Genomic DNA, 13,459 nt, shown 5'->3' with positions numbered 1-13,459 from the left:
TGTCAAGTGACTCAAACTGAACCGAAATAAACACTTCTGATCATGTATAGAAGAGAAATCAAACTGGGGTGACATATTACGATCTTTCTCAAAATGTTATACACCTCCAGGTTCCTGGTTCGATTCCCGCCTTGGGGTCTGTGTGCATGGAGTTTACATGTTCTCCCCATGCTTAGTGGGTTTCCTCTAATGGGTCGTTCATAAACGATTCGTGTTTTTTTTGTTGTTTTTTTCTACTGGGCGCGCATGCGCAAAACCTCCGTAGGTTATGTACAGGAAACAGAATTAAGCGATTCTTTCTCAATGACTCTTCTACTCCGAGTTTTTTGTCACGTGACTCCCATAGACGCTATGCGGTTCAATAGATTTTAAAGAACAAACGACTCTGACTGGAAGATATGAGAGGTGAGCTGCTCATTCTGTTTATTATAATATGTCCTTAACTGTATTGTAATATTTTCATTACTGGAACTACAGCTAAATATGTGTATGTAGACGTATTGGGAGTCTTTTTTATTCAAAATGCACCTTTTTATTTTATTTTTGATCAAAAAAACGAAATGAACTAAATGACTAAAAAAATCATTTTGATGAACGAGATTCAAAGAACCGAGTCACTAAAATGATTCAAACTTCCCATCACTAGTTTCCTCTGGATACTGCAGTTTTCTCCCACAGTCCAAAGACATGCAGATTCAACTGAATGGCATTCCCAAATCGCTCGTAGTGTGTGTGTGTGTGACTGTGGTGTGTGGTAAAATGTGATTGCAAATAAAATATGGTACATGAAGACGGAAGATTTTTTCAGAAGGTAGACAATGAATGAAGCAGTGCAATATAGACAGAAAGTTTCAGTGCAGTGGTGTATTTGTTAACATGCCATGATTAGCTGGTTGATACATTACCAGCCACATATATTTTAAAAAGTAATTTTTCAGTCTGTTTAATGGGAGAAAAGTGAATGATCCATAATTAAGGTGAGAGGTCTCTTTGATAATCTCTCTCACCCTTTGCAGACAGTGTTTATTTTAATGATCTCCAAGGTGGATAGCTGAGTCCACATGATTCTTTGGGTGCTACATTGGTAAAAGTTTTCCAGGTAGGACATTTTAAATCTTCCAAGTAAATGCAGGCATTGTTGTACCATTATAATCAGGAGAGAAGAATCTTAGAAACTTAAAGCTCGGTACATTTCTATTTGTCACATATACATTACCGCACAGTGAAATTTCTTCTTTGCATATTCCACCTTGGAGGTCAGACCGCAGGGTCATCCACGATACAACACCCCTGGCATCGATAGGGTTAAGGGCCTAGCTCATGGGTAAATTGGTGGCGGCTTTGTGGAACTGGGGATTTAAATCACTGACCTTCTGTTCTGTAACCCAACTTAACCTATTGAACTACCCCTGCCTCTATTTAGCTCCTTTTATAGTTTTATTTTGTAAGAGAATCTTTCACACAGTAACCCAAAAAACACAAAATACAATTCAGAGGTTTATAGCAAGTTTATTTAATGGTAACAGATCTGCATTGTTGCCATATTAAAGAAGCCTAGTTCTAAGCCTAGTTTTTACAGACTTCATTCATTACTTTCTCTCAGAGGACAAGCTATTGTGGACATTCAGTACATTATATTTGTAAAGTAACAGTCCTTAAATGGTCCTTGATGTAGTTTATATATTTTCTACGTCAGTGACAAAATTGAGAAAAAAAAAAAAAAAAGATGCTTTGAGCAAGTCAGTACTGTTCCTTTAACTTTGAGCAAATGCAGAACGTGCTAATTTTATTGAGATGACTCCAAATGAAAAATGTATAAAACTTGAATACAAGTCTAAAAGTGCAAGTTTTACAAGACATAGCAATACACATGCAATTTTAACAGTCAAGACAGGAGATGAGACTTTAGACACGTGTATAGTACCGAAGAGTCAAGCATCAGTAAATATCTCTGAATCAAACCAGTTGAGATTTGATCCCACCCAGTCAGACAAAGTACAAAGCAGGGTCTTTTAAAAAAGCAACAAACACTTTGCATTGTTAAGGCCTCGAGCTGCAAATTTAGTGTCAACTATGTTCTACCACAAAAAACATAATAGTTATACAGAAAATATTTATTAAAAAGACAGCAGACACATTTTGAGCAGTACAAAAACATTCATGCGTGTAATTATTTGTTTTAATGCCATCTAGTCTAGTATACCCTTTGAAAGAGATTAGGTATTTTACTACTGAAATGTATTAAAACGACAAAACAAAACAAAAAACTATTTTTAATGCACTGCAACCATTTACTGTATAATATATTTCAAGTTTGCTGTCAAAAGTATAAATTAGTTATTTATTCCTGTTAGTCAGAATCAGTCAGTAATGTTTTACCCTAAATGTTAAGAGGCCAGGATGTTTTTTTCCTTTCGCATTTCCCAGCACTATATAACAATGCACAGTTTTTTATTTGCTAACAAAAACAAAAGGTGCACGTTTAGTTCCCAATCCTTTTTCCCGAACTGTGACTTTCCCAGGCATGACTTTGATAGGCATCTATTTTTTATAATAGACTATACATACAGTATTATGAAGACATAAAACAGCTGTGAAAAAATTTGAATGCCATTATTAGGATGTGCTAATTTTTCTTAGAATGTCTTAAAAAAAAAACTTGAATATTTGTTGAATATGGTTTAATTAAAATTAATATAAAAGCAATGAAAAAAAAGCGTATTCCAGTAAAGGACACAAACATCAACAATGACTACATAGAAATTTTCCTATGACACACAAACAGTAAATTAGTAAAAACGTTAACAATTTGCATATTAATAAAAACTAACAAACCAACCAACCAAGAGATGTCTCTGCATTTCATTTACTCAGTTTACAAAGTAACCTAGACAACAGAAAAAGCTAAGCTGCAAGATATATGGCAGTCTTGGGGCATCTCTTGTGATCATAATCAGGCAGTCTTGTACTTTCCTATGGCTCCAGTCGGCGAGCTGCACTGCTAATGTGTCATTTTGCCCTAAACCTTTGTAACTTTTAGACTTTCGCACAAGCTGACTCATAATGATTCGTACAAACTTCTGATGTGCTGTAGGGATAGATGTATTCTCGTTCCTCACTTGGGCGAATCTACTAGTGGTTGTTGATTTGTATATCCGCAGGTGCTGAAGAGCGTACCGGGGGACTGGTGTTGCTCCTTCGCTTGCCCCTAAGCTTCTTTCCCTGTTCCTCCTTCATAAAGAGCTCCACTATAAGGTTCTTCTCCTTGTGCATTTGCAAGCTGATGTCTTTCGGGATGTCTGGGATTAGCCAGTCCACAAAGTCACTCATTAGCATCACCACATTCTGTGAAGAAATAAAAAAACAAGTTCAGAACTCAGCTGGAAAAACATGCTCTTGACTTTTTTTTAATTATTATTTTAAACAAGTCGAGCTGAACCCTTTTCAGTCACCTGAAAAACGATGACAAATGCCAGCCGTGCTGCCAGGATATTCCAGAATTCTCTTGATAGTTGATAGGGGGTATCTGACCATGGGGAATCTCTGTAATCTTTATACCTAAAAACAGAATTTATATTATTAAGATCAGAATAAATTTGCTGTGTGTTAGAAATGAATTATATACTAATAACACCCATACTTATACTATGAGACTGTGCAGATGGCCTCACAGCTGCTATGTAACATAAGGTTCACAGAGGGCCATCAAGAGCCTGCACTGCCCTGGCCTGCCCTGTTATCCAAAACTTGCCCCAGGAATACAACCAGTGTGGTAAGCCAGCATAGATACCAAAAGCTTTACTCATTTTTGGTATAGTGCAGCTGTAGAGGTCATGTATAATATTATGTTCATTAAAGTTTCGTTGAAGATCTTATCTAAGTTCCTGGCCTTAAGCTGGCCAACTACCCTGGCTCTTAATCCTCTACCCTGTAGGATTAAGTCATGGTATGTGCAAAGGCCTATTTAGGCTTACTTGTTAAATTTATTTATAAATTTTAGGTTACTATTAACTTATTCCTTCCTTTTCTAAACATGGAACAATATTATCAAATTATATTATGTTTTTTTATATTTAATTTTTTAGTTTAAAGAAAACTATGTCTGTTCCAAATAACGGACAGTGGAGACTTCTTCCATATTTTATGTTAAAAAAGTACTTTTTACTTAAAAAAGTAAAAGGCTGTAGCAGTGCGGGAGATGATTCTGTTTAAGGACTGTTTAATGCAACGTCACATTTCTGCAAAATTCTTAAAAAGAGGCCAAAGCGAGTGTCACTAGGGAGGTTCGTTGTTAAAGTCATGCAAAAAGTAAGAGGATTCCAGTGCAGGTTAATTATAAAATTATTTTTATATAGATATTTTTGGGTTATGGAACGAATCATCAGAGTTTCCATTGTTTCTTATTTGCTTTAATATATGAGTGCTTCGATATACAAGCACACTTCCAGAACGAATTATGCTCGCAATTAATTATTTATTATACAAGTTCCTTTGTACTTATATGTGATAAATTAGAACAAACACATTAATACGTGGCTGTGATTTAAAGTACAGCTATTACTATATCACTAAACACTTTCTGACCAATCAGAATCCTGAACTCAACAGCAGTCAGAATATCATCAACTGCTATTTGTGGTACAAAAAAATAGAAATTAAACAGAGCAATACTTTGCAATACTAAAATACAGCAGTAAAGGTTGTCATTGTGAACTGAACCATTTCTGCCAGCACCTGCAAATTTCCACTTTTTGGTCCAGAAATATCTGATTCACTGGTCCTGTATTTTCCTGAAAGTCGGTGACGTTGAAATAGGAGAGGGAGTGGTTGATGAAGCCGTGCAGCGTTCCATCGGGACTGTAGACGTACTGATAAACCAGTCGAGGGATAAAATCCGATGTAAAGGAGATCACAAACGCCTGAGAAGAAACAAGCCAACAGTAAGAGCAGTGGAAATATAAAAGGAAGCCCTACATATTTCTAAAACCAGACAATTTCTGATTAGATACCACAAGACAAAAAGGCAAATTTAATAACGACTAGATTTAATTGGCTTACATTCACTATGACCGCCACTTTGCTCAATCCTCTCAGAAGGTTGTACCAGATGCCTAAAGTAGACAAAAAAATATATAATAAGTTGACTACTTAATAGACGTTACAAATGACACATGACTATAAGAGAATCACCACAAGGTGGAGTTCAAGTATAGCCACGGCTTTAGCTTAGCTTCAAACATGCACTCATCAGCCTTAAGATTAAAATGCAAAACTTTAAGCTGCCCAGTATTGCGTGGTTTTCGTTGTGCTGCTGATCTCTTAGACCCTTTTTTTTGCTTTATGTAAATAATGATAAAAGGCTAAAAACAGACAAGATGAAGCTTTGTCTCAGATTCAGGCAAAAAGACCTAGCAACGATTATGCACCACGTTCTCTCGGCTGTGACATTTCACCCACAATCTTGTGCTGACCCGCAACTATTTTCTTCAGACCATATTTACAGTAAAGAAACTCTACCTTTGTGTTACTCCCTTGAAAAAAAAATCAAACGAGGAATGGCAATATACAGATATCATAATATGAATATAAAGATAGAAAGATATACCAATATCTTTAGCCCTCGCCGCGATGGGACGTCTGTACTCGCTGACAAATTTCTTGGCGTCCAGGCGGATCTCGAAAACGTTGTTCAGGAGCGCAAACAGAGGAGCCAGAGGGAAGGAGGCCACAAACAAGGTCACCATTCCAAACTGGATCACTAGATGAACACATAAACCTCAACATTAATGTAAATTAGAGCTCCCCAAAATATCCAGAATTTTACAGTAAATCAAGTGCGGGTAATGAGATGACCAGGACGAGAGATCGAAATGTTACAGGGCCAAGTCTACAGATCCCCACAACAATTCAGATGCAACTTGAAATCTGCTGGCAGCAGCATTTGCTCGCCTGAGTGATTTTTTTTTTTTTTCAACTGAATCTCGCACCTCTCTGCAGGACCCACAATGCCGGTCTCTTAGCAGAAGGCCAGCCCACGCTGCAGCACAGATAGAGAAATAAGCGAGAACGAGGCTTGGATTCTACAACCTTGCTTTTCCAGAGCTATTAGTAAGCTGGTATTTTCTGTCTGGGTTAGATAATCATCCGAATCCACTCAGATGTAAAGGACAACTGAGGACAGACTGAAGAGATTATGTGCTGTACAGACACTGACTCAATAGCCTTGAGTCATTACAGCCTGTGTTTTCTAATAATAATAATAATAATAATAAAAAATATAAAAATCTACATTCCCTGTCCACCAAAACAAAATATATTTAGACACAGATGGACATAATAAAGCAACAAATAATAAAAATAAGGTTTGGTAAAAAAAAAAAAATCACTAGAAATGCTATTGTCCATATTGCAGTTGTTTCTTATCTCTGTGTGCGTGTGTCTGTGTGTGTGTGTGTGTGTGTGTGTGGGTGGGTGTAAAGTGACTCACTCATCTCCATATACTCTGGATTAAGGCCAACATAAGGGGTGAGGAAGTGGTCTTTCTCATGTCGGGCCAGGGTTTTGAGAAACTCCTCTTCTTGTTTTGAGTCTCTTTTCGTCTTACACCGGCGAAAGAGTTTCTTCAGTTTTCTAAAATGGAAATATACAGATAACTAATTGTTTGATATACATGGCTCTATACATTTCCATTTCATTATGTAAAGAATAAAAAAAGAAAACATGGAATGCTGTTATAAAAAAGCAGTTGTTTCTTCACCAGACTTTTGAAATGAATAAGATTAAATAAATGAAGGTCTTCTTACTGTAAACTTCACCATATTAATGATGCTACATGTGTATGAATGTATGTATTTGCATACACAGTGGTTTACACTTACGGAATGCCGATCTCAAACAGATTGTTCTGGATAAGCTGCTTGCCAAGCATGGTGATGCACAGCTGAATGCACAGCTCCATCAGGCAGCCAGCGTGAGCACACTACAGCAGGTGCAAAAAACAGACAAATCACAGTCGTTCTAGTAACATTACCTCAAATTTTAAATGATTTAACCGAAATAATGTCTGGGTTAAGATACAATCTACAAAAAATGCAAAGAGCTCATAATTGCTTTATAAAAAAAAACACATACCTCCTCCATTCGGTAATTCCCAATTACATAGTAATAGTTGCCTGGCCGGCCAATGAGCCTGTAGGTATTGCACATATGGTTAAAGTAAGAAATGTTTAGCAGTCATCACACTAATGCAGACTTACCAACTTTAGGAAAAAAACAAAAAAAACTTAATATATAGTCCCGCTGTACCTTATCATATATTACATCCATCTAGGAACCTCTGTAGTCCAACTAGGGACCATGGAGGCCAATGATGATTACCTTTGTTTTTTTTTCCAATTTAACAACTGTGGCATGACCACTCACCATTCACACGCGCATTCGGGAACGCGGATTAAACTAATCTGCATGTCTTTGGACTGTAGTTGGAAATCGGAGTACCCAGAGGAAACCCATCAAGCACAGGAAGAACATGCAAAATTCATGCATACAGACTGGAATCGAACCCAGACCTTGGCGGTGCAAGGCAAGAGTGCTAACCGCTAAGACCACTGTGCCACCATTTTGAAAATTGTCCTTAAACAAACTGCTTGTAGAACCTGGTGTGTGTGTGAACTCTTATCTTATGATTTTGATGGTCTGTACCTGGAGCTTTAAATCATTTAAATCACGATGATTCGATTACATTTTTGCATTGTGATTTTTAATTCAATAGCACTGATGTTTAATGTCTAATTTTTTTTAAAGCAGATATATGTAAAAGGTTTTGAAACATTAAGTAGCACTAAAACTATTTAATGAACACATAAATGCTGTGTGGCGGCACTATGGCTTAGTGGTTAGCACTGTCGCCTTGCATCAACAGGATGGATGGAATTTGCATGTTCTCCCTGTGCTTGGTGGTTTTCCTCCACGTTCTCTGGTTTCCTTTAACGGGCCAAAAACATACAGATTAGACTAATTGGCGTTCCCGGTTGACCAGAGGTCCCACCATGGTCCTACAAATAAATGCAATGGTCTTAATTGGCTTTCAATGGTTACTATTGGCCTCCATGGTCCCTAGTTGGACTAAAGAGGTTTCTAGATGGACGGATGGAAGGAAATGCCGTGCAACTTGTATTGCCGGGGATTTAAATGTCGTGTCCAATACAACGTGATAAGTTTTTTTCCTAGTCTAGTAAATGGCAGAATTTCACTAACTTCCCATAAACTCAAATAAAGAAGAAGGAATACTCTTAAAAAATGTGAGTATTTCTTGAAGATAAAAGAAAAGCTGTGATATATTTTTAAAGAATTTGTCAACTGTATACCATTTAACGTTTAATTTTATAATTTATAAAGTGTGAATTGATTCTGAATCAAAAACTGACCCATCAATCCAGTTAATTGAACTGGACAACCAAAGACAAGGCTCTTGAGGAGAAAAAAGCTTTTGCTCATTACACTAGTTTTAGCTAAGATGTTGAAACATGAAAATTTGGCACACAGGAAAGTAGAAAGGTTTAGAGTACAAAAGTATTCTCATGTAAAGCAATGAATAAGAATGTGTGCATGTAATTGTTATAGTGTCTACCTATTAACAAAACAGCTTTTTATTTACTACCGCTGTTAACATAAACCTGCATACTAGTTACTACCCTGATATCCTATTAACTAACCTTTTTTCTCAGTCAGAATTTTAGACTCTTTTGAAATGTCATGTTCACAAAAAAATTCTTAATGGCATCCCGAATACTATAGCTTAGTTACCTAATGATAGCTATGCAAATAAGCTATTTGTCTAATGTTAGCCAAGCCAAAGATACACAGACAGAATCACTTTCACCTCAGTGAGGTGAAATCATTCCTTATTTACCAGAAGAGAAAGTACGGCTCCATCTTTCAAGTGAGAAAGTCGAATTGAGATGCGGGGAACCTGCTAAAACATGCATGCGGTTTGGAGGTTGTTCAAAACACCTACGCAATTGTCAGTCATTCCAAAGACTGTGATTGACTCATCATCGCTTTTAGTGGGGGTATAAAAGATGACAAAAAGGCATATTTTTAGAGATAATTCATATAAATGTACGCTGATTTTAAAATGTCACATTCAATCGCAAAATGCATGAATGTTGGCAGGCATGCATGAATAAACAGTGTGTATTGTATAAGGTTGTAAAGCTTAACAGCACAATGCATGGGTACTGTATGCAGAAAGACTTATTACTATAATTAAAGTAATCTTAGCACTTGTAATTTTGATTAAATGTTGAGCTGACATGAAAAAACATAGGCAAGTTCTCTGACCTGCCTCTGAAGAAAGCCAGGTAGACGATCGGAGTGAAGGCGTTGGCAAACTTCAGGACGAAAGCCTTGAAAATCAGCCTCTCCTCAAAGCTTGCGTCTGTTTTTGGCACCTCTGATGAATTTCAGATGAGATTAAGGTGAGATTTAACAAGACTGTACTGTTTAATGAGATTAAACTTCTAAGTCACGTCCAAAGTCAAGTCTAAAGCTTAAAATCCCAAGTCTGGGTCCTTGATAGTCATTAAAACTGTGACCTGACGCCTCCACCAACACCAGGTTTTTCTAGAGCTTATGCTTCTTTTATAAACTTACTAATTTACTATCAGTAATTAAAGTCACAGTGTGATTTGAAATTGAGGCAGCTGTCTTTTACTTTCGTGAATCTTTCTTGCAGTTGAATGCCCACTCTTAATACATATACACGCTTATACTTAAATACTTGTGTTTTACTTGAGTAAATTTTTTTTGTTTTTTTATTCCGAAAAAGCTTAACTGAGGATAATGAAATTTTTCAAATCGGGTATTACTATATCACTGCAGGCAGGTCATGAGGAAGAAGATCTCAAACCCACCCAGAGCTGTGAGCCAGCGTGCTACCATTCCATAGATCTCGTCCATGATGATGATGATGATGAGGTTGATGACAGCGGCCGTGGTTTTCACCGTAGCCCGAATGTTTGAACGAAAGGAAGAGGAGGCGCTCATGTGTAGCGCTGTCGTGATAGAAATCCTGTACACGATGACTCCGAATACGATGACGAAGGTCAAACTAATCTGTACAGGGCACATATTGATGGGTAGAAACAGTGCAAAACAGCTCTATACTCGTATTGTATATACAGATTTATAGGGAAAAATCACCAGTTTGATATTGTATCATATGCAGAAGTTTAAATCCAAATACAAATAATATAGTTAACAGTTCTAGTTAAAAGTATTAAGACAACATATGCCATTTATTATGTATATAATAGTTCTCCATGTGCATGTAAAAGGTGTCACTAATTAAAAAATCTCTAGACCTAACCCCAATAGAAAGCTATTGGACAATGGTGGGAAAAGGCAGCAGCAGTAAAGAAACCATCAATCTGTACATGATCCTCAGGAAGCAATCAAGCCGGCAGTGAATGAACACTTGATACCAGAGTATTGCAGGCGTCTTTTTGACTGTATGTTGAAGAATAAAGGATTTTATACGAAATATTGTTTGTTGTATAGCAATTTCATTACACAAAGTAACAAATCATTCTTATGACCTTGATTTTCATAATTTTAAACATTGGAAAATGCCAATGTTTAAAACATTGAATTTTATTCTGTCTCATTACTTTTGGCCACACGCATGTGTTAAGTGTGTTTAGATCAAAGGGAAGGGTTAACATACCAGAAAGAGCATCATGATAAGGATGGTCATGTAAGCTGGCATCCTGTCTTTGCATGTCAGTTTGTGATGTCCATGCTAGAACAGAACAAAAATCAGGCGTGAGCTCTCATCAGATGCACTGAGACTTCTCACTCACTCTCTTTCTCTCACACTTACAGACACACAGACAAGAACACTTTGTTAGACTAAGTGAAGTTAGGCAGATTCAACAGAAGCTTTCTAGATTCCGGACTCACCATGCAGTCACCCTACAGTAATTTCTGCATAAAAACTAATTATATCAAACATTATCTGAGTGCACATGACGGGAAGACTTTCTGACCACAAGAGAGTGAACAGTCAATAAAGAGAAAGGGACTAGTTGATATGCCACAATCAGTTTATCAAAGAGTTGGAAACGAAGATTATGGTTGCAGAGGGGAAGAAGGGAAGGTAATGCGCTTAAGAAGCTTTAGAGGCAAGAATGATTCAGGGTCCACAGAGCTCGACATCTGGAAGCTTGTCATTTACAATTTAAACACTGTCAGAGATGCACTGCCAGGATATTACATTAAGACCTTTTTCATTCAAACACAGTATGGTTTAATGTCTGTGGTGTTATATTCCTTTTTTAGTTCAGGCTTAATTTTCATTTGAGGTTTTGGATTAAAAAATATCTACATACCTGTTATAGTAAATCATTAAAAGTGGCAAAAGAAACCCATTTTGCTTTAATAGTTTAATGCATTTACGCAATTTCTTTATTGAAAGGAGAAGCACACTCTTTTGCCATAAAAGACCTTCTCAGTAAAAACATGTGAAGACTCAGACTACTACCACTACTATTGATAATAATAATAACAATAATAATAATACTAATAACAATAATAATAATAATAATAATAGTAATTATTATTATTATTAACACATTCTGACACTTATATATCCATAATACATATATATCCAGCACATGCGATGTCCAGTAGCTTTGGTTTATATATAAATATGAATTAATATTAGAACAAATGTATAAAAGAATACAGTTTAACACTGTTTTGAATATAAAAGGGTGTTCAAGTCCAACCAGGTATTTTGACTGTGCCGAATTACAAACAGTTATGAGAGTAAAAACTCGCCTTATTTCTCTATATAATCCCCTGCTACACTAATGCACTTATCCCAGTGTTTCACAAGTGCTTGTTTTTCTCAGTACGGAGGATCCATGATCGGACTGCCTGCTTCAAGTCTGAAACACTGGCCTCCCAAGAACTACTTTAATGGCAATAACTCCCAGCTGATTTCCTGTAACGTGCAAGTGGTGCGGTGAGCAATATGAGAACTTCTCAAACCAGGCTAATTTTTCCTTAAAAGCATTCACAGGAACGACTGCAGTGGGCTCAGAGCCACCCAGGAAGGGTTTGTTATTCATGCATTTACGGTCCCTTTTTAAAATCTTTGCACCATTCAAATGTTTTCCTTCGGCTAAGAGTCTCATCGACGTACTGTCCTTGATCTCTTCTGTAAATATTAATTGTTTTTACGCCTTTGATCATGTGAAATTTAATCCCGATATGCTCGAACGCCCTTCATATATTGAATATAATGTTATCATTATTATTATTAGTAGTAGTAGTAGTATCAGTGTTACCACTATTGACAAAGATGCTCTGACCTTAAATCCCCGAAAATTAAAGAAAATATAAATATTAAATATATTTAATATAAATATTAAATATCAACAGTTCTGAGATCTCACCTTCAGACTTTCACATTGCATTTCTTTCTTCTGCCTCTTCTTGTTGACCTTGAACTCATACTCTGGCCGCGGCTGGCTCTGCAGATGACAGCACAATTCAGAACATGCATAAGGCTTTGATGCCCAGCTCATCCAAAGGAGTGATTGGTATAAGAGTCAAGTGCATGATGACAAGGTTGAAGGAGGAATTCTGCCAAAAGCGTTGTGTTAGCATTTAGTGAGCATGACACTAACATAAATGCATCCACTATACATTCAGTGCAGCTATTCTGGGTGGCATTCTCTGTGTGTTTTATCGGTAAAGGTAACGGTGCAGTGCTCTGGGTGACAGATGATGGAAAGTGAGTGGGATTGGACCATGGCCGCAGGAGAATAGGGGCCTCCAAACACCCACACAGCGATTTAGACTGGGAGTGTGGAGGTTTGGTGCAACCTATCCCCCAAACAAACATTAAAGGCCACAGAACAAAAAAAGAAAAAGAAAAAAAAACACGACACAATATGGTGACTGGACATGGAGACACAAGAGAGTAAGTGTCCGAGCTACTATGTAATGACTACGAGCGGTGTTAGAATTCAATATCATAAATCCAAACCTTATTTTCATCCTGCACAAGACACACAAACAAAATTAAGCATTATCAGATGCTTTCATTCCTCAGACAAGACATCGCTTCAGGATTAAATCAACAGCTGAAAATGACTGGTTGGTGAAAAGCATCAAATTCATTCTCGAATCTGGACTTTCAATTATCGTGTCAGAGTGCACAACAAACCTGCTCGTCGTCCATGCCTGTCATGTCCCAGATGTAATCGAGTCTCATCTGTCTCCTCTTCCAGTGCTCCATGAACATCGTGGCTGCGAAACACAAAGACGCCAAATTCAATTTGTGGTACTGCACAAGCTAGTCCCTTTAGCCCATTTTAGTATCGATCTTATCATAAAACGGATGGTAATGGAGCATTATCATGATTATTATGCTATAAATGGATGGAAA

At 37.0% G+C, this 13,459-nt stretch overlaps 1 protein-coding gene across 2 annotated transcripts in view; it reads right to left on the bottom strand.

The window, feature by feature from the left end:
* Positions 1-1,489: 1,489 nt before the first annotated feature.
* The window catches only part of ano1a (anoctamin 1, calcium activated chloride channel a), a 36,876-nt gene continuing 24,906 nt past the window's right edge, over positions 1,490-13,459 (bottom strand). Inside the window, exons 13-25 of one of the 2 annotated variants that reach the window (XM_053513255.1) lie at positions 13,238-13,320; positions 12,462-12,539; positions 10,727-10,801; positions 9,915-10,116; positions 9,343-9,454; positions 7,132-7,189; positions 6,879-6,979; positions 6,488-6,630; positions 5,606-5,758; positions 5,059-5,111; positions 4,735-4,919; positions 3,453-3,558; positions 1,490-3,345 (exon numbers count right to left, since the gene is read on the bottom strand). In XM_053513255.1, the coding sequence (XP_053369230.1) occupies positions 3,133-3,345; positions 3,453-3,558; positions 4,735-4,919; positions 5,059-5,111; positions 5,606-5,758; positions 6,488-6,630; positions 6,879-6,979; positions 7,132-7,189; positions 9,343-9,454; positions 9,915-10,116; positions 10,727-10,801; positions 12,462-12,539; positions 13,238-13,320 (1,562 nt within the window). In that variant the 3' untranslated portion in view covers positions 1,490-3,132. Of the gene's footprint in view, positions 3,346-3,452; positions 3,559-4,734; positions 5,112-5,605; positions 5,759-6,487; positions 6,631-6,878; positions 6,980-7,131; positions 7,190-9,342; positions 9,455-9,914; positions 10,117-10,726; positions 10,802-12,461; positions 12,540-13,237; positions 13,321-13,459 lie in introns of those variants that run through there. The other variant, XM_053513254.1, reaches the window with a different exon arrangement.

Source organism: Clarias gariepinus, chromosome 15 (assembly GCF_024256425.1).
Source record: "Clarias gariepinus isolate MV-2021 ecotype Netherlands chromosome 15, CGAR_prim_01v2, whole genome shotgun sequence".
Lineage (NCBI taxonomy): Eukaryota > Metazoa > Chordata > Actinopteri > Siluriformes > Clariidae > Clarias > Clarias gariepinus.
The sequence above is the reverse complement of the archived record's forward strand: the minus strand, read 5'-3'. Positions and strand labels throughout refer to the sequence as shown.